Genomic DNA, 20,807 nt, shown 5'->3' with positions numbered 1-20,807 from the left:
CACGAAGCTTCGTTCCAACAAGTCGATAGACCAGTCAGTAATTTTTGTGAACAGACACGGTATCAGTTTATCGAGTTTGACGTGCATCCTTTGACAATCGCCATTACATCTTGCGGTTGTCGTTGGTCACCGGTGTCTCCAACGCGATCGATCTTCAAGGTGAGAGTTTGACCTTGATTCATCCATTTCTAATTCTGCAATTGTTCGAAAAATCTCAACCCTCTGCGATAGAAAAGTGTCTGTAATATTTTGTAAAAATTCGGTATCGATACATGTTAGACACACATGATGTATGTGATAAAATTCCTTCGATCGAATTCTTTGTATTATTCTCAAGTGTTTTTTTATGTTAATTAAAATGAGCTTGTTTACAAACTGTTTGTGCGTGAATAAATTGTTAATTACACATTATGTGCTTATAGAATATATAAATCGATACTTTATTAAAAAAATATAAAATCAAGTGCTTTAGTTTCTTTAAAAAAGAAAGAAGAAATTTTTAATATTTTTTACAAATCCAGAATATGTTGAATTATTTATAGTATTTGTGCGTAGTGACAGCGATTTTATGACGTTATTATATTAGACAAAAATAGCTTCTTTATCTTTCTACCTAGAAAATTTTTTAAAAAATTGTTTACTTTTAATAATTAAAATTTCTTCCCCCTCCTCCCCCCTTTCTCTCTCTCTCTTTCTCTCTCTCTCTCTCTCTCTCTCTCTCTCTCTCTCTCTCTCTCTCTCTCTCTCTTATTTAACGCTTAAAAGGATGCTTTCCTAGAACGCTCAATAAGTGATGATATCTATCCATCTACCTATCTATTTTTTTCTTTATTCAATGTAAACCTGTTTGAGTAATACTTCATTATCATAAAAAAAATTCTTTATACGCAAAATATTAAAAAATTAATGCATTACTAACTTTACCTTTCTATAATAGTTTCAATATTAAATAATGTATTACACTTCGCTTACGTCATAATTTTCCACGATTGAGAACGTTGGTTCTATTTTTATTTTGTGAACATTATAATCTCAACGGCATAATTATCATGATTATTGATTTTTGATTTAATAACTACTACATAAGAAATTCTCATAGTTAATTCAAGACGTTTTTATCGTTGATAAAACATTGTAAATAAGTATTTGCGAAAATAAATAACCGGATTAATTATCTGTTGTATCTTTTTGCGGTATATCAAAGAAAATGATTTACTGACATAAGGAGCTCGGATTTTACGCACAACGCCAACAGTATCATAACTTCAAACACCTGTCTGTCATGTCGCGAACAGCTGACTGTCGAACTATGTGTGCGGTATGTTACGCATCGTTTAATAATCAATACTATACGGACTGCCTATCTACTCGCTCGGAAATACAAATCGAAAAAGAATATCGGAAGAATTGCTACTCTACAATTCTCAAAAAAAAATTTTCTTCTGAAGCAACAGTTTCATTATGTAGAGCAATCGTTCGCGCATGTGTGAGTGCAAACAAAGGCCAGGTTGCGACATGCGCATACAATTTTGCTTTTCAAGGAAATGATCTTGACGTAACAATTCATTTCTTCAAATACTTATGTCTTTGAATTAATGATATTTCAACTGATATAATTAAATTTATTTAATGAACTATGATGGGATAAATGTAATGTTTATTATTATTACTGGATTAAAAAATGTATATAAGATATTTCATGTATTGTCTATCCTTGTATTGAATTTTTATAAGTAATTAATATTATATTTAATGCCAAAAAAAAATACGAAATAGCATGCAATATAACGAAGTGCACTGCGTGGGACTAATGTTAGTGCTCCAATTGAACATAACTGGTACAAGGTTCAAAGGAAATCGTTCAACAAGCTTGAAATCGCTTATTACAGTTAAACTCGCTGGTTGCGTCATGTAATTGCTCATTGTCTCCTAACAAAACTGTTTTTTCAAGACAAGAAATCACGCATTTGTAATTGCGTCATCAATCAATTGATTAATCATTTAATCGATTGTTATTAAAAGAAGATTAACGAAAAAGAAGATTAACCAATATGAGGTAATCAATTATTAGGAAAAGCAGAATTTTTAACATTATATGTAATCTGTCATTAACTCGTTATATTATTATCAACGATAAATCAACGTATTTTGATCTCTAAAATTTCGATGTTGTGCACACGAAATAAAATTATCTTATTTTATATCTTAATTAAGTAAAATTATTATTGATAAATATTATTGGTAAATATTTTTTCTTGATAATAATAAAATCACATATAATTCATCAAATATTAATTAATACGAAGATGACAAGAAATTAATATTTAATTAAAAGAATTTTATGCCATCTTAAGAAGATTGTGCATATTAATTAAGCTTATCCTTGAAAATATTTTGATTATTTTTATTGATAAAATATTTTTAATTTCTTGAATTCAACACGCACAGAAATACACAATGTGATGTGACATTTCGTAGTATTCTGCATATGAATGTCTTCCTATTCTATTATTTGATTATTGTATATATATTTTTAATCTGATACATATGAATTTTTAATAAATAAAATTACAAATTACAAAAAATATAAAAGCGTATCACAATTTTCAAATTATGGAGAAAGAAATTGTTTAGATCTTTTTTCCATTTAAATGAAATAATGAAACTGCATTTTATTATTAAAAGCTTTTGTTATAACAAAAAAACGTTTCATATTATAAGTCATGTTTAATCAAACAGATATTTTTCTTTGTTTATTCTTTTAATAAAAAATTTTAAACAAAACAGTCAAATCATGAAGTATTTACAAAATAAAATTTACAATGAAACACTCAAAGAAATTATAGTACATGAGTATAGCATCTAAAGTAAATCTGAGACTTTCTCGCGTTACGACAGGTCATCAACCTCTGGATAGCAGCAGTGAAGGTGAAGCATATAATTGCCATGCTTTCTTACAGGGAAGTTACTCTGACGTGTTCTGTAGTTTAGCATTATTATTGTACGCTATAAAAATGTCAATATTGATTATTTAATAAGATGACGTATATAACAGAAGATTTGTAGAATTAAAAATCTACTTTACGTGCAAACATGACAGTCAATATACAGAATTGTTTACGATATTTAAAAAGAATCCCTTATTGTTGAGGAGCGATATGTAAGCGGTGAAATATACATATATAAACAATACCATTCTTAGAACTGTCACTATTGTGATAATCACTATTGTGATGAACAGTGACAGGCGCTAAGATAAATGATACAGGCCAATACACGCGCCTCAGACGCAGCAATGTGAGAGAATTACGCTTGATAAGAGCTATCTCTAGGAATACAAAACATCTACTCGCGAATGCACAACGAGAGGAATATTATAAAAAATTAATTAAGTTAAAGATAAAAGTACATAACACAAGAAAGAGAGAGACTGATGGATTCCAAGTAACTAATTATCATATCTAAAATGAATTGTTCAGTTTGCATAGATGTCATTTGTCATTATATATTATCAAAAGGAACGAATGCAACATCAAAGAAACTACTCCATCAATTTTATCCGCTCGCCTTGTAGCGTAACACCTTCGAATACAGCTGACCTCGTTCGAATGACCGATTAGTGCGCATCAACTATGCAAGTAGCGTTCGTTGAGTTCTATGAACGCTTCTCTGAGAATAAGTCGCTAGTCCGGGTGCAGTCATTTAGTCGAAGTTATATACTACATTCTATTTATTGATACATTTAAAGTGAAAATAAACTGTGCTTTATTATCGGAATTAAATTATTCACGATCTCCATTACATGACTTTTGCTTTGCAAAAGCTGTCAAGAAAGCTGTAAGCGAAAAGATAATTTATAAGAATTATCTTATGCCAATAATCTTATTATTAGATCTTTACAATTATTTACGAATAAATAAAATTATTATGAAATTTACTTAATTTGTTACCAAAACAAAATATTGAATGAGACAAATGTACTCGCAATTAAAGTAGAAAAATTTACTATAAATTCGGTGATATAAATTATAAAATAACACAAAATATAAACAGCAACTTTATAATTAATTTGGGATGCTACTTTAATGTTATTATTATTTTACAACGCTTTCCTTATCGCATATGTATGTACGATTATTATTGTTGGTTCCTGTTTATTTTTTAGAATACAAAAGCGTATATTTTGAATTCAATCAATACTCAATACACTGTTAATATCGATATCATAGAACTTATGCGATTCAAAAGTGGGTGCGTATGAAATAAATAGGCAACGGAAAAATAAACAGATGTGCATTATTTATCAAGCTATGTTTTGTCAAGAAAACAACATGCACCTTTAGACTTTAACGGCGAAATGACTAAGCATTGGATCTGTATGATTATCTAGAATCTTGAGTAAGAATCACCATTTACGTGGTTGCGAAAGCATAGAACGATAGAATAACAAAACTTGAGAAACGGGTGCTTCCTTTCGTGAATGAGTCACTCGTGCAACTTTACTACGTGTCAACGTTCTTACAGTTAATATATCATTTAGACTAATAAAGCATATATGTATATGTACCTACGTAATGTCTACCTATTAATATTCTACTGTCTGCTTTGTCAAGTATATTTAATCATTTAAGGATAAACATCATGTTATTTAAAAAAGTCTCTTCTGCCATATATAAATTTAGCATACTTTCAAAATATTAATATAAAAAAATTCATTAACATGTCTTAAAACAATTTATTTTTCCATCGTTCGGTATACTATTTATAAATCGTAGACAGTGCTGAGTAAGATGCTGAGTGACGCAAATAATTCGGAATACCTGATGACAGTACGACAGCCGATTTCAAAGCTATACATATTTTCATGTATATTGAAAGGAAAAAAAAAACATTCATATAGACTTGATCAATGCTTGGATGAGTAATGCAGATATACACACATCCTTCGTTTACTCTCTGATTGAGGATGCTCTGGCAGTTCGAGGGGGTTAAAAATGCCCTGGAACACCGCGGATATTGTACTCGAGAAGCCGAGAGCGCGGTGTTCCCCAAGCGAATCGGCACAGCTGAACACGCGGATGCCTGCTGATGTGCACGTGATTCCGGCGTGCCACGGTTCCGCGGCATCGACCGACTTCCCCCTCTTCGTGGTACACTGATACAGCTGTGCCGACGCACACATCCTCCGGTTTGCCCGACACCTGTGACGGTGTATGGGACGTATATCGTCCGTCAGATTTAACCCAGAGATACCTGAAACATAATAGGGTATAATAGCAAAAGTGTATAAAAATCTAGAAATAAATTGTACGACACATTAATTCGATTCGAAAGAACTGCAGAGTTATAATTGTTTCGATAAGGGTGGATCTGTCTTCGAATACTTGAGTATTCAAATATTATCGTATTATTTTTGGACAAAATATTATATGGGACTCACAGCTTGTACCCTCATGAAAAATTAACTTTAATCTAAAATTGAATTAAAAACTTCAGATTATCGATTTTTCACCTTCTCTTAAAGATGCAGGTTTTAAATATGTGCCTTTGTCTCAAGTTATTTAAGACGATAGATCATTCAAGTATATAAGTCTGAATGTGACTATAAAATCAGACTGACATTAAAAGATATTAATGTTAATATACAAGTATTATCACAAGTATTATAACTATTTCAGATAATCACATTTTATTTTTGTTAAAATTACATTAAATTATTAAATTAATATTCAGTAGATATCTTTAATATATACATATGTATTTTTCATGACGTGACCATAGAATATAATCATAGAATTTTATTTTTCCATTAACATAATTTACATTGTTAATTTTTGAAGTGTTAGTCAGTCTTGAACGTTCATTGGATATTGCAATCTTTGTTAGTTTTGAAAATTATCAAGAAACGTGTAACGACGTGAAAAATACTTTTTTCTCTTTCGATTGACTCTTCGTGTTTATCGTTGCAAAAGTTTATCAATTCTAAAAGTGGACGTCGGTAACCGAGGATCACTTTGGAACATCCATGATATGAATACTGCGTAAAAAGGGGTCGTGTGTCCTCGACAGAACTCGAGACAATTCTTACACGTGTAGAAATATGAAGTCAGCAAAACTGCACTTGTACTTCAACCTGTAATATTATGCAATGTAATGAACAGGAGTACAGCGGACAAAATTATTGTTTGAACTTAATATTATCATAATAATTCTCTTTCTTCATTATTTTGTATGCATATTATAAAACTCAACGTGCATCTTTATTAGTCAAAATTTTATCTTAAACACACACACACACACACACACACACACACACACACATACATAAAATAGATACACATCTTTTTCATTTATGCTACTATCACCAAATATAAAGTCTAGATGACCTTTAGTTTTAGAAAGATAATGCAACTTTAATTATTATCTCTCTGGAAAGAATAAAATATACAAATCGTAAGAAAAACGAATAATAAATATAACGCAACTATTAAATGGAAAAGTTTTCAGAGAAGGAAATTTTAGTCGTGTTAAGTATTTTCTCCTCTTGAACATTCACCATAAGACATTGTACATCAGCTGACTCTACTACGATGCATTACGAACGAGCGGACAAAGACTGGCATCGTTACGGTGGATGACTCGACCTGTTTCTGCACAATCAAGTGAAAAGAGCAAAAATACAATCCAAGTTTTTATGGATATTTTAAAAAGAATTTTGAATTTATTATCTTTAATTTTTTTTATTGTATATAAGAAGCAGAAATTTATATGATAAGATTTAATTTATCGTGGCGATATATAATATTTTTGTTATTAGAATATTTAATTAATTACAGAATAAATACATTTATGATATCATAAGCAAATTCTTATCTATTGTAATAAATTAAAATTAAATACAGATGGACATAAATCAAAAGCAAATACAGATAATATGTTATAATAATCAAATGCAACATTTCAAGTTGAGATTACATCCGATTATCAATGTGAATCACATTCTTGATTTTTATATGACTGCTCGGCGTAATAAAAAAATCTATTTTTGAAAAAAGCACCAACGAATCAAGCGTGTTTCACGCACGCTCCTCGTGGCAAACAGTTTCTTTGTGTTCAACATCGTTTCGTAATATAACTGCGTGTATTCTCTGTTTATTGCAATTCTGCCATTATCATCTCTTCTTATTTTCTTATTCGTGTGATTAATTTAATTATAAAAATTCTCTTTAATTAAATTATTTTAAGAGTGTATAGAGCATGTATACTGTATAGTTATTTGTTAACATGTAATAACATTCCGAAAAAATTGTCTAATATTGTAAGCTTATTTTATTTTAATTTAAAATTATTTTAATGTCAAATAGTAACGTGATTTTATTTTCAAAGGAATATCTTAAATAGAAATTAGGAATTTATAAATGATTGGATATCTATAAATAATTAGGAATCTATACAAAAAGAAGTATATTTTCTACAGTGCAGAAATGTTATAAAAATATATATACTTTCTTCATCATCGCTATTTAAAATTTTATTTCGGACTTCCATGGTATTTTGCGTAATCTTTAAAACTTAACGCAAACATTACAGTATTTTATTTAGTTGACATGTATATTATAATTATAGACTTTTCAATTTATGCAAAAGGATCAATTTAGTTTAATTTATTAGTCAGATAAAATCTATGGTTATCTAAGCGCGTAAATTCTTTATCAAAGGGCTTACTTTATCACTTACTTTAAATATTTTTCATTAAAGTAGGTCAAGTGATATAAGAACTCCCAAGGCTACCTATCTCTATCTATTCGTCGTTAATAGAAAAAGGTGTTCCAAAGGTGATGAGGAAGAAGCGTAGTCTGCAGTGTAATGCTTATACTATGTCACAAAATATATCAATTTTCAAGAAGATCTGATACATCTTTGTAAATAAGTAACTGGAAAACAATATCGTTTTATTGTGGAAATTATTTAAACGTTGTTTTTATTGTCAATTATTCAAACGTTTTTAGCAGAAACAGTTAAATCGTTACTGTTATTAAATGTTTTTGTTATGTTTAATTGACGAGAAATGATCATGATATTTGCAAAAAATCCTTGAATTGTTAATATTATGCTGTAAATACATTATAATAGCAATAAAGAATAATTAATTACGTATTAATCATTAGATGTAAAGTATTCCATATCATGTCATATAAGTATATTGGACTTTATATATAATGGTTAACACGTAATTAATTATTTCTTATTACCATAATTAATGCATTTACGTCATAACATTTATCGTTAACAATTTTAAGGAGAAGTGATCATGATTTTTTGCAAATATGATCACTTCTCATCAATTAAATATGACTATTATAACAAAAACAACATTCAATGATAGTAAAGATTGAATTCTTTTTACTACATATATAACAATATTAATGTATAATCTTTTTATCAAGTTTTTATATCAGTTTTTCTCGTTGACAAAGATATCAAATACACGAAATTAATTAAAAGACAATAGTAATTATAATGGATAAAATAATTGAAAAATAAAGAGTATTTAGCTACTAAAGCTGTAGGAGTATTAGAATATCATATTTTTCGTTCAATTTGATGTAAATTTTTATTCATGATTTGGTTTATAATTTTAACAAAATGTTAATTAAAGCCCAAGTACCAATATATCACTTTCAAGAAGAAATAAAGCCCAATCTCAGATTATTAATGTCATAGAAATATAAATCGATTGCAAATATTAGAATAACTCGTTATTGATAATATCGAAACGAGTTTATGTTTATAGACCACATACTGGATACAGCTATATGATATTTTCGTTTAGATTAAGTCAATTATTATTTATGCATTAGCAAATATTTTCATATCTCACACCTTCGTCATAATTATCGCAACAGTTTGCATAACATAATATATAATATACTTCCTATAATTTTATGATTAAGATATAAATCGCTCAAATTTTTTGTAACACAAGATTGAAATGAAATAAGTAACTAATAATTATTAAAGAATCCGAAAAAAATTGATTATTCATCATAAGAATTCTAATAATTTTGATTATGTCAATTTTTCTTAATTAAAAAAATTCTAAGCTTACAAGTTTGAACATGATGGATATTTTCGCGTTTATCTAAATCATAATAGTTCCAACGTTTTTGTGATAATCATTTGCTATCAACTTGAGAAAATCGGATGACGCGAGCTTAGAAAAGTCAACAAAGTGATTATCATCGCGAGAAACAGAGTCCAAGCCCATTTTAATGCACATATCTATTCCATATCGTCACTTGTTTACAGAAAAATCACGTGACTACGGATTGTATAAATGATTCCACAGATCAAACTGATAAACACTTGTAATTTATGCAGAAATAGCTTCTATGCATTTAAAACAAAGAGATCTGAGCTATAAAAGATAAATTTTCTCTAATGACTAAAAGAATAAAATAATTTTAACTAACTCAGTTACTATACTAACTTAATTATTACCGTACTAATTTAATTAATGTCATATATCAGGTAATTCCTATATTATTTAAATATTAACTAGAAAAATAGATAAAAATATGTTTTAGTGAATTTATTAATTTCTTTATCTATTCAGAATGCATTCTGTCAGACGTGTTGAATTTAAGTTTATCGGAGAGAGCTATCACGACCTTTCAATGACCATGACAGTTAATGAACTTTATATTTTTAATTGCATTTGATATTGTTAATTGCATTTTATCTCGACAAAAGTTGATTCTTTGAAAAAATGATGAATAATATTTTCAGTTATAGATTCTTTGTAAAATTTAAAAAATTGTTTTTTCATTTAACATGAGAAAATATAACAAAAAACGTCATCTGCACGTCATCAAAAAATCCTACGCATCATTTTATATATATATATATATTGAGGAAAAATTGTCTGTGGGACTTGTCATGTGCCATATATGTCTTCGAAGTGCTGACGTCAGATCGTAAATAGAATTATCACATAAGAAAGATCGAGGATTAATATAATTGAGGATAAGAAGAGAAATGTCATTTCGTCTTCCTTCAGCAATATTAATTCTGCATTACGAAGCATAATCGTACTTTCAGAGAATGATCATTCACTATTTAAAACATTAAAAGCCTATTTTTATTTATATAAAGACACGTTCAATTAAAATATTTTTTATTAGCGTCCATATCTAAATGAAATTTAAACTAGGATAAAGCTTAAATAATTATAATACTTTAATTGATTTTTATATGATATTTCTGAAAATGTGTGTGTATAATTTCGGAAATGTGTGTGTATAATTATCTTAAATTTCAAGGTGTTGAATGGCTGAAGAGGCACAAACTTACATGTGTACTTCACGAATAATATACCTAATAATTGCACTAAATAAATTTTGATCGACATTTTATTTTTTTAACAAGAAATAGATGTTTTTCAGAAACTCATGTAGAGATTTTTACACTGAAAAAGGATGTTTTTAAAAAATTCTATCACCCTTTAATTTTTAGAAATTTCACTTTAAATATGTAATAACGCAAATATAGGTACACAATTTTTTACAATTTATAAAAATAAAATAAATGTACGAAGTCTCTTTTATATACAAGTTTAAGTGATATGTTAAAATAATAAAATTTATTAGTAATAATTAAAGTTAAAAAGTTCATTTATAAGGTTTCTGTTTTTTAACATCTGAATGATGATTCTTATGTATTTTACTCCGTAAATTAAACGATTCGATCACTTCATGAGATTTATGCGATAAGCGACACGATATATATTTTATTTTTTAAATGTGCCAATTAATGTTTTCTTAAACACAATGTAAATTCATATCTCAATTATAATTATTATTATAATATATAACCTTGTTTTTGTTAGTTTCCTCAACTCAGGAAATAAGAATAAAATTTTTAAGCGACAATTTTAACTACATATAAGTCAGATTTATTTTCCATGAAATAATATTCAAAATTTCTCGTTTGTTCAGCATTGTAAAACATATTTCATCGCAATTATCGCATAACTGCGACGCAATCACATGTTAGCCTCAATTCGTTTATTTGAATAACACATTGAACCATGCACTTCCGGACTCAAGCAAATCAACTAACATTATATTATATATAAAACGATAAGAACTTTATAGCATAATCGAATTAGATAAGAAAATCAACATTCGCGTAAATAATACGAGCGATATATTGAAAATAGCACACTTTTCTTCTAAATATCCAATAAATATAAAACTTTCCTGATTGCAGGTAACATCCTTGACAGCAAGAAAAATAAATGTTATTTGTGCTATGTGGTATAAAAAAAATTGTAGATAAGCCATAGATAAACGAACACATTATCATGTCCGAATAGATATATCCATCCAACTAATAATTTATTAAAGCAGCGAAAGAAATATTTTGATTATTTTAATATTCAATCAGAAACAGATGTTCTTATTTTTTTGCTCGATTTTTTTTTAGTTAATATTTAAAACTTACAAAATAAATGAAACACTAGATAAAATGAAAGATTTTGTTTTAATAAAGTTATGATACAAAATTTTTAATTTCTTGATAATAAACAAATGATTCTGAGATATAATTAATTTCCACAAAATAAAGATTAAAACACAGTACTTAAATACATAGTATTTAAAAATTGGATAGAATACGAATTAATTTGTCCTTTAGACGTAATAAATATAACAAAATTAATTATTATGATATAAATAGCTGAAGTTGAATTGAAATTAGATATATAACTTCTATAAATTTTCTAACAGAATACTTATACTTTCCTATATTTTTATTGAAATATAAATTAATATTATTTGAAGAGGGAAAGACAAAAAGGAGTAAAAAAAATAAAGAAAGAGAGTTTTTTTACTTTTTAATATCAAATATTTTAAATAAAACGCAAATTTAAGAACGATTTAAAAAATATTTTAATATAAGTCATTGGCTGGTATTCATAGTTTAATTTTATTTTAAGACCGTTTTAAATAATGTTTTAAGATGTTAATACAGTTTAATTGGTTTATGACATCTTAAGACTGTACTTAAGATAGTCTTAATTATAAGAACAGACTATACAATACCGCGGCCATTTCATTTTAATTAAGGTTATCGTAATAGACTTACTATACGTAATTGTATTATCGCTACTTCCGTATAAGACGCTTAGTTAATAATCATATTTCTTTATTACATTTGAAAAATGACAGCACATAGCGTGACATGGCAAATGGCAATTAAAAAGTGTTAGTAGTGGTGTAAAAAGCAATTAAAAGTATTTCATTTTTTTTCATCGACAATTTTTTGAACGAAGTTGTGAGATATTTCTATTTTGTACTTACTTTATAAATAAATAATTTTACACTGTGGATATTGGTAAAAATAATAAAACATTTGATGTCAGTTGTTATCTATGTATTATAAAAAATTATTTTATCGCAAATATGCATATGTCGCAAAATTGCGCGATTATATGTCAAACAGTAATATGTACTTACATAACGCAACTGGCATCTAATAAATTACAACAGCTAATAAATTTACAAATGGAAAGATATTATTTATTAACCATAAGCTATTAGTTGGTAGTATATTTCAAATATACACATGATCATATTCTTCCTCAAAACATGAATATTGAAGTCTGCAAATAAAATTATTTATTTATGAAACAACTTATCCAAATTTCAAACTTTAAAAAAGAAGTTTTAAAGTTAATTTCTAGAAAATAAAAAAAAACTGCAAAATAAAATATGATCTCATAAAATATAGTTAGATATTACGCTATTCGCGTTTCTTTTATATTATTTTGGACTGCGTTATTCACTGCGAGTACTGAAAATCTATAATTCACGTTTTACATATATTACAGATTTTCAGTACTTGCAATAAATAACGAACGCAGCCATAATAAACTCAATTTTTTCTACGTGAATATCTTAAAAAACGTCAATGTTTTTAATCACTAATTTATTTATTATATATTTTATAATTATAATTATTATATATATCTTATAATAAAATCTTGAGAAAAGAATTCCTTTAAATAATTAATTTGAAAAACATTTTTCTTAATTAGAAACAATTGCTAATAAAAATAGAAATATACTTATAAAATAAATTTTGTTCTTTATTTAATTTTAACAAATTTAATACATTTAATTGCCAATCTGTAGTTTAAACCAATGAAGTGTAAAAAAAAATGTAGCAATTAATCGAATATTTACTAAGAAAAAATTTGATTTTAAATTGAATGAACAAGCTGGAGTTATGCGCAATTGACATTTTCAATCTAAAAGCTCACATTTAATGATTTTATCATTATCGGTACAAATACAAAATGCGTCACACATGCGATCCCCAGCAACGCAGTAGTGCTTTGCTTACGCCGGGGTATGGTGGACGGGAAAAACAGACGTTGCACGTGGTCGGCGAGTGGCCGCGCGTGTCTTCTACCCTTTTCCCCGCATTCACTTTACCTACCATCCTATCGCAAATGCGTTGGCCTGCATACGGGTATAAAAGCGAACGCACTCCAACAGAACGGGTTAGTACTTCTCGCGCAGCGTTCGAATGTATCGAGAATTTCTCCTTCCTGTACTCCATTGCAAGTTTTTTTGTAAAACCATTGAAATTTAATCGTTGGAAACCGTGTTTCATAAAACGATTGTACGTCGACAGCGAATCAAGATCTTTGGGTGAAAGATTCTTGTACTTCTCAGGTTTTTTGTGAGTGATTTTTAAAAATAAACTTAATTAAGGTGGTTATGCCGGTGGAATTGGAATCGATGGCACCTGTCGCTCATAAAACCATCTCTCATAATGGGTAGGCAATTATTTGATTTTTATATACGTGTTAATTCGTTAATTCGTTAATTACTTTCTTTACAAACAGCTAGGATAATGCATCATCTTGATTTTTCAAGTAAAATAATTTATGAATTTAAAAAACATAATAGAAATAAAATACGTATTCTAAAGTATATTAATTTATATTTAGCTTGTATCGCAATATTTTTGCAATTTAATGTAAAATTTATTGAGCATACTGCATATATGTTCAGCCAAGGCAGTATATCATTATTTACGTCAAAGAAACTTTTTATGTTATTTTTTTATATTACTTTTTATATCACTTTTTATACCATGTAAAAAGTTTTTTATTGACTTGTGACGTATCTTTCAATTTTATTTAAATTCTCAATTAGTTTAAAAAAAAATACAGATACTTATATGTCACGCATTTGCTGATTGTTATACAATCTTTACAAATAATTTACGTACGAAAACGTATTTTCAAGTATTTAATCAGAATAGATTCGAACAGCTGATCCGCAAGTCTGACAGGTTTCCTCGTATCAGGCATGTTAACATTAATGACACACTTCTGTCAATTTTAGTGTTACCGTTACACTGCTTCTTAAAAGATTTCAGAAAAAGAAAAAATATGTCGCTATTAATTAATTAAACTTTCTTTCCACTGTGATAACAGTTACCTATAACAGATCTCTTTATTCCGATGCTACAGAAATTATTTCAATCGGAAAATATCATATTATTGATGTCTTCCGCATATTTCCTAAGCCTTGTTATTAAACTTTGTTAGAGTTAAATAGAGATTATAATAGATCTCTGTTATCTACATAATATTTTTATCTACATATATTTTTCATATACAACATTTTTAATAAAAATAAACTATATGCATGAAATAAATGTTTTTTACTTATTATGTGCAATTATAATTTTTGTAATGAAGAAAATTTAATGTGAAGCAACATCTCGTGTGAAATTTTTGAAGTTTATTAAATATGAAGCTTATAAATGAATAAAATCTAAATTTAAAATATATAAGAAATTTGCAAATCTTTAATTATTTATATATGCATATGTCCTATGTGTCATTTTCTTTTAATATAAATACATAGTTTTCCTGAATTATTTGATAATGCTGTTTTTTCACTTAAAAAATAATCTATAATACTTTGCTAATTATTATTTCCAACTACGATATGCTTATATTATAATTCTTTTCATATTATTATTATATAATTAATATAATTCTCTGCAAGACTAAATAAATGTATTAGATAGTAATCATATATATATATATATATATATATATATATATATATATATATTATATATAATTAAATTGTCTATTATATACAAAATAATATTGCATCTTACAACATAACATTTACTCTGAAAATTTTGGTCCAAAATAGAAGAAAGATCCTTTTAACAGTATATTACTTAAAAAATTGCTGTGATTTATGACAATTATTTATGTACAGCATTAAATGCATAGAGACTTTTGCATTAAACATAACATTACATAATAGTAACAACAAATAATATATAAAGATATAGGTAGTCGAAGAGAAATATCTTCCAATTGCAAAAGCTTCATGTTACCGATTTTGTGTTACAGAGAGAAGATGAATAAACTGTGCCGTCAACTCTCGATTGAGAGCCCGAGCGTGACCGGTCGGGATTGTGTCTTCAGCTTCGATGTACCCGTGCCGGATGTGCCGGCGCATGGTGCCCGCATCCGGGTGGTGTGCGCTGGTGCTTGTTACCATCCTCGACGATCACCGAGTCTGACCAGTTTGACCTCGGTCTCGAGTGGCAGTAGTCTGGCCGCCGACATATCCGTAGAAAGCGATTACCCGGTATTTATACCGCATCACGGGCTACGCGACGCTGCTCTATTCCCCGGCTACGAAGTGGCTGGCGTGATCGAATCGTTTGGCACCGAGGTACCTGAAGACCGCGAACTTGCTGTGGGCGACCGCGTTATTCTCTATCCCTATGATGGCATTCCCAATGGTTACGTCGAATATCTGGTAGTGCACGACCTCAAGTACCTGATCAAGCTTCCGGACAATATGTCACTTAGCGTGGGAGCTATGCTGCCGGCCGGCGCGCTTCTTGCCATGAACACCGTCTTCGCTGCGCATGAACACGTGCAGGTATAGATAGGCAATCTTTCATATTGTATCCTATTTTTGTTAAATTAAATTAATAAATACACTTTAAAGATACGTTTATAATAAATTATCTGACAAGCTAATACTTCAGAAATAAATGGTAAGGTTTCTCTTCAAAGCTTTCTTCACGTATGATAAAATATTGCAGGCATTATTGAAAGAGAGGGGTGAAAAGAGCGTGTGCAAGATTCTTGTAGTTGGCACAGGTGGCCTTGCCTTGTGGGCCCTCAGAATCGCATCGTATCACTTCAGTAATATGAGAGATAGAGTTACTACTACGATAGCCACTCTTAAGGACGATGGTCTTCTCATAGCTCAGGAATTTCAACGGTAAGTTTATTCAGTTGATTCATTATTATTAAATTCTCATAGAATAGAATAATTATTAGATTGTTAATTAGTAATTATTAACTAATGCTATTTATGCGATATTTTACTTTCTTTATAATTATTAATTAGTTAATTGCAATTGTTAATTAGTTAATTAATAAACAAGATTTTTACGATAGTGATAAATAAACTCGAACACGCTCTCGGAGAGTACGAATTAATTCTAGTATCATCTACATACACTAAATTACAATATTTACATACAAATTATTAGTTCTCTTTTTTTCCCTCTTAAGAAAAACATTTAAAAAAATTTTAAAAATCAATGAAATGCATTTTCAAATTTAATGCTCGTATACGATGCTTTAAAAATTCAAACATTTATCATCTTATTTTTTTATTTATTCAGCAACAGTCGACATATTGGTTACAGGGTGAACGTAGTACAGTGGAACGAGGATCTTTATGAAAAGCAGTTGATTGAACGCACGATGGATGCCTGTGGTGGCCAAGTAGACGTGGTAATCGATTTCGGCACGACATCACGCAATCTTCATCGCAGCATGCAATGCCTAAGTAAGGGCGGTGTAGTGTTTGTGATCAAGGAGGTCGCAGATCGACTACTGCCCAAGTTTAGCCGACGAGCGGAAGAGCGGCAGCAATCTATTAAACCGGTAGAACCGGGTACTTTGGAGCAATTACGAGAGCTGGTGCAACTAGTCGCCTCGGGCGACATCGAACCGCCTCCGCACACCGTGTATCCCGCCGAGGAAGCTCTGGATGTCGTCCAAAAGCTTTGTCACTCGGAGATCCAGGGTCGCGCAATTCTCCGCTTTTATCCCGCGGACTAGAAGATTTTTCGTTAAGAGATTTCTCCGCAATAGCGGATCAGGCGACAGATTCGACGACGACGACCGAAAAAGTCCGGATCCGGCCCGGTGATGAGAGTTGTTTGCACAACTGAGAGTTACTATGGCGTGTGCGTTTCGAAGTTTCAATATGTAGCTGAGAAGGACTTTTGAATACAGAAGTAACTATTGCTTCATATTGAGGGCCGGAGATTAGATAAAACATTGATACGTGTAGGAGGGGCAATAGTTTGCGAATAAGGAGACTTGACGACTTTGAGAGACAACAGGTATAGTCTTCGTAGAAGTGACACGTAAACTCGAAGAGATTTGACCTACCGGGTCAAAAAGATCTCTCAAGATCCATAAAATTTGACGATACACGAATGAAAGAATTGACGAAAGAATGAATAAAAAAGAGTTGACAAAAAGAACTTTAAAAGAAATAATTGTAACTGATTTATATGATTGATCAAATATTAACTGTTAATTTGATAGAATTTTGTAACAACAACACGAAATACTTTCGAATCCAATTTAATTTCATCAGACTTTTCGTTGATTGACAATTCTTTTTAATGCTAACCAAACGTGTAATATTTGAAGAAAAGTTTTCATATAATAAACAAATTCTTTTTTGTAAAGAATTTTTTTTCGAAAATTTGCCAATGAAACGAAAAATATTAGAAAATTATTGTTTAATGTTTTAAGGATTATTTATATCTTTCTTTTAAATAACGAGCAATTAACTTTCACAAATGGGCAGAGATAATAATGTATGCGTCAATCCATCGCACGCGCGTAAGATAAGCAGCCCAGATAGCACGAAAAAAATGACGTAATGCTGTCATGCTTAACAAAAAAGGACATTATCGTTAAAGAAGCGACGCTCTCTATTTTCTTTTAATGGATGTCTAATATTTATCGTTTCTTGGCACAAAGTAAAGTCCAAGATAACATTATAATGTATGCATACTTGTGCCGAACGCACTAATGCAGTTATGAGCAATTAATGTACGGGGTATTCTGTTTCGTATTCAAGAATTCTTGAATAAAAACATGCTGATTGGAGACACAAAGCAATACAGTTGTGTGTCTCTTTGACACGTGTGAAGCTGTGGTATTAAAACGCGCACGGTAATAAGATAATTTCGATGTGTGTTGATTATTTTTACTAAGAATTCAAGAGTACCAGTAACTATACAAAATAGTCATATTAACTATACTGTTTTTAATATTTATATTGTAGTTAATACGAGTACTTAAAAGTCGTTGGTGCCTAGAAATAGTGATAAAAAAAGGATTAAAAGAAATGAAACAACTTCTAATATAATTGTATTAACTATACTACTTTAATCATAACTACAAATAGCTAATAATGGCTATTTAAAGTTGCTGGTATTTGTAGAAACATCGACAACATGAGAAGAATTAAAGCTAATATTTTTGCTGAAAACATATGAAGGAATGTCGAGAGTTTTCCTATAAGATGTTTTATTGATACCGCTGTATTTCGAGCAGAACAATCGGAAAAAAGTCTGTATTCATATATTTAAAATGCATTTTCAAATGATCTTTGTTTAATTATATTGTTGAACAGTTATATTTAAAAAATGTATATATATAAACGTGACAAGAATACAGACCGATTTATAACAACAGCGGTACATTCAATATGATCAGAAGATTTTAGGAGAGACAGATCAAGATAGCGATCATTCGTTAATTATGTGATGAGAACCAGCGACCTTGTTGAGCACGCATTTATTTCAAGCGATATTCTTTATGGTGTTGGCGGCGTATACTGCTATGTATTTTAATTATCGAAAAACTTTGTCGCGACAATAATGATGACAGATTGATATCTCGTAATTATCTGAAATATATGGAGTCACTACTAATTGTCACGAATGTTCCACGATAATTAATTGAAGGACATCGATGAAGATACCGCTGATGCAGTACAAAAGTGTACTACTGCAGAACAAGTCCGATATTTATGAGCACACTTCAATGCATACTGCAATGAATATTGCAGCACAGGATCAAACGTGTATATTCAATGTCAATTCAGGAATAATATTCGATCGGATGCGCCTGTACGAGCGCCTAGAATAAGTTTCCCGTTAAGATAAGGATGTTGAACTGTAATAAATATCTGTCCTACCATAAAATGACACGTCGTCGCTATAGCGAGGTAATCCCGATACTTAGTAAATAACGTGTCTTGAAAGTTAGGAATATGTTATCAATAAGATTCAAAGTTGTTTCTTTGTAAGGCAGGTACAGAAAAAAATAATCGCTTCATAATAGCCCTAAGAATAATCGCTTAATAGATTCTATTTTTCATGATTTAAAAATCATTAAGACAAGTTCCTTCACAGCACACATCTAGTTAGCGGATATATGCTTTTTCAGACGTTCTAGTGTGAAAGAGTGAGATATATACCGTATCCGTACATACAAATATTTTCATGATTTGATATACTAACATATTTAACTAGATATTTAAGTTTCTTAATACGTTTTCCGAATCAGAGGCGAGCATGTAAGGATGCTGAATTTAAACGCATCAGTGCTGACCATGCCTGATATTTTCCTATAATTAAACTTCCTTCCGAGGTCTAGATGATCACCTCGCTACATCGTTAATATGCCACTTTATGGTACCATGTGAATATTTATGTAAGGTGTGCATTACTTTACTTTAAGATTCTATCCGATATAATTGAGATTGTATTTAAAATGAAATGTGTCGCATATAAGAGTGAACGTGAATTGCGTTTTAAGGTCAAGAGAAACGAGTGATCGTATTAAATGACGAGTAGTTGCACGCTAACCGGGCCTTGCCGTCATATCTGCCGATGGTTTCGCGAAATTTAAACACGACGTCGCGAATCCGAATCTTATCGCTAACCGGCACAATAATAAAAGCATAATATACTTTACTGAGCGTGTACACTCGTGTCCAGAATATCTCGTTGATCGTCGTTTATCGTTAGATCAGTATTCACCTTTTGCTTAGCGTAAGTTAATGTAAGTTCGTTCGCATAAACTTGCGACATAATGCTTGTCGATTGTAATACAATCGCAAGTTGTACCTCAGAAAGACTGTTCTGTTTATTTTAATTGGTATATTGATATACCTCTCATTTATTATTTTTTATCGTATAATTTAGGCGATAGCTGATGGTCGTAGCGCATCATGTAATATTATTTACTGTTGATTGTAACAGTAAACGCATTATTATATTACGGTGATAATATAGCCAATGTCTTATTTTCTTTTTTAAATAACTTCTGTGTTTTATTTTTCTAAATCTTTCCCCCATAACAATGCATTTTATAATCTACACCAAATATTTCGAATTTGTTATATATGTTGCATTTAATTAAATTGTCGAGGATTGTAAATATAGTAATAAAAACGATTATTAAGAAAAAAATCAGAAAAAAATCTTACTTTTCAACAAGCAAGATATGATATTCATTGCACTAGCTACGTAATCCAAGTAATCTTAATGACATAACAATATATTATTTCTTGAATAGTAAGTATTATTTACTTTAAATAAATTATTGATAAAACAGTTTAATTCATTGCTACATACAACTA

The 20,807-nt window shown here is 29.6% G+C and overlaps 1 protein-coding gene across 3 annotated transcripts; it reads left to right on the top strand.

Moving 5' to 3' along the window:
* Positions 1-18: 18 nt before the first annotated feature.
* Positions 19-20,488, top strand: Drat (Death resistor Adh domain containing target). Of its 3 annotated transcripts, none has more exons than XM_087403893.1 (4): positions 19-159; positions 15,455-15,995; positions 16,162-16,343; positions 16,759-20,488. In XM_087403893.1, the coding sequence occupies exons 2-4, from the start codon at positions 15,462-15,464 to the stop codon at positions 17,192-17,194; spliced, it is 1,152 nt and encodes a 383-aa protein (XP_087260019.1). In that variant the 5' UTR covers positions 19-159; positions 15,455-15,461; the 3' UTR covers positions 17,195-20,488. The 3 variants fall into 3 exon arrangements, with proteins under 3 accessions (XP_087260019.1, XP_087260017.1, XP_011061193.2); XM_087403891.1 differs by lacking the exon at positions 19-159 and adding an exon at positions 13,549-13,846; XM_011062891.2 differs by lacking the exon at positions 19-159 and adding an exon at positions 13,553-13,846 and having other exon boundaries at positions 16,777-20,488.
* Positions 20,489-20,807: the final 319 nt, after the last annotated feature.

Source organism: Acromyrmex echinatior, chromosome 3 (genome assembly GCF_024713525.1).
Source record: "Acromyrmex echinatior isolate Ae372 chromosome 3, ASM2471352v2, whole genome shotgun sequence".
Taxonomy (NCBI): Eukaryota; Metazoa; Arthropoda; class Insecta; order Hymenoptera; family Formicidae; genus Acromyrmex; species Acromyrmex echinatior.
This window is presented reverse-complemented; position numbering and strand designations above follow the sequence as displayed.

What these genes read in the sequence shown, in the direction of transcription:
- Drat (XM_087403891.1), top strand. Translation starts at nt 13,788, where the DNA reads ATGCCGGTGGAATTGGAATCGATGGCACCTGTCGCTCATAAAACCATC. An exon ending in CTGCGCATGAACACGTGCAG is followed by an intron (nt 15,996 to 16,161) that starts GTATAGATAGGC and finishes AAAATATTGCAG; the next exon opens with GCATTATTGAAAGAGAGGGG. An exon ending in ATAGCTCAGGAATTTCAACG is followed by an intron (nt 16,344 to 16,758) that starts GTAAGTTTATTC and finishes ATTCAGCAACAG; the next exon opens with TCGACATATTGGTTACAGGG.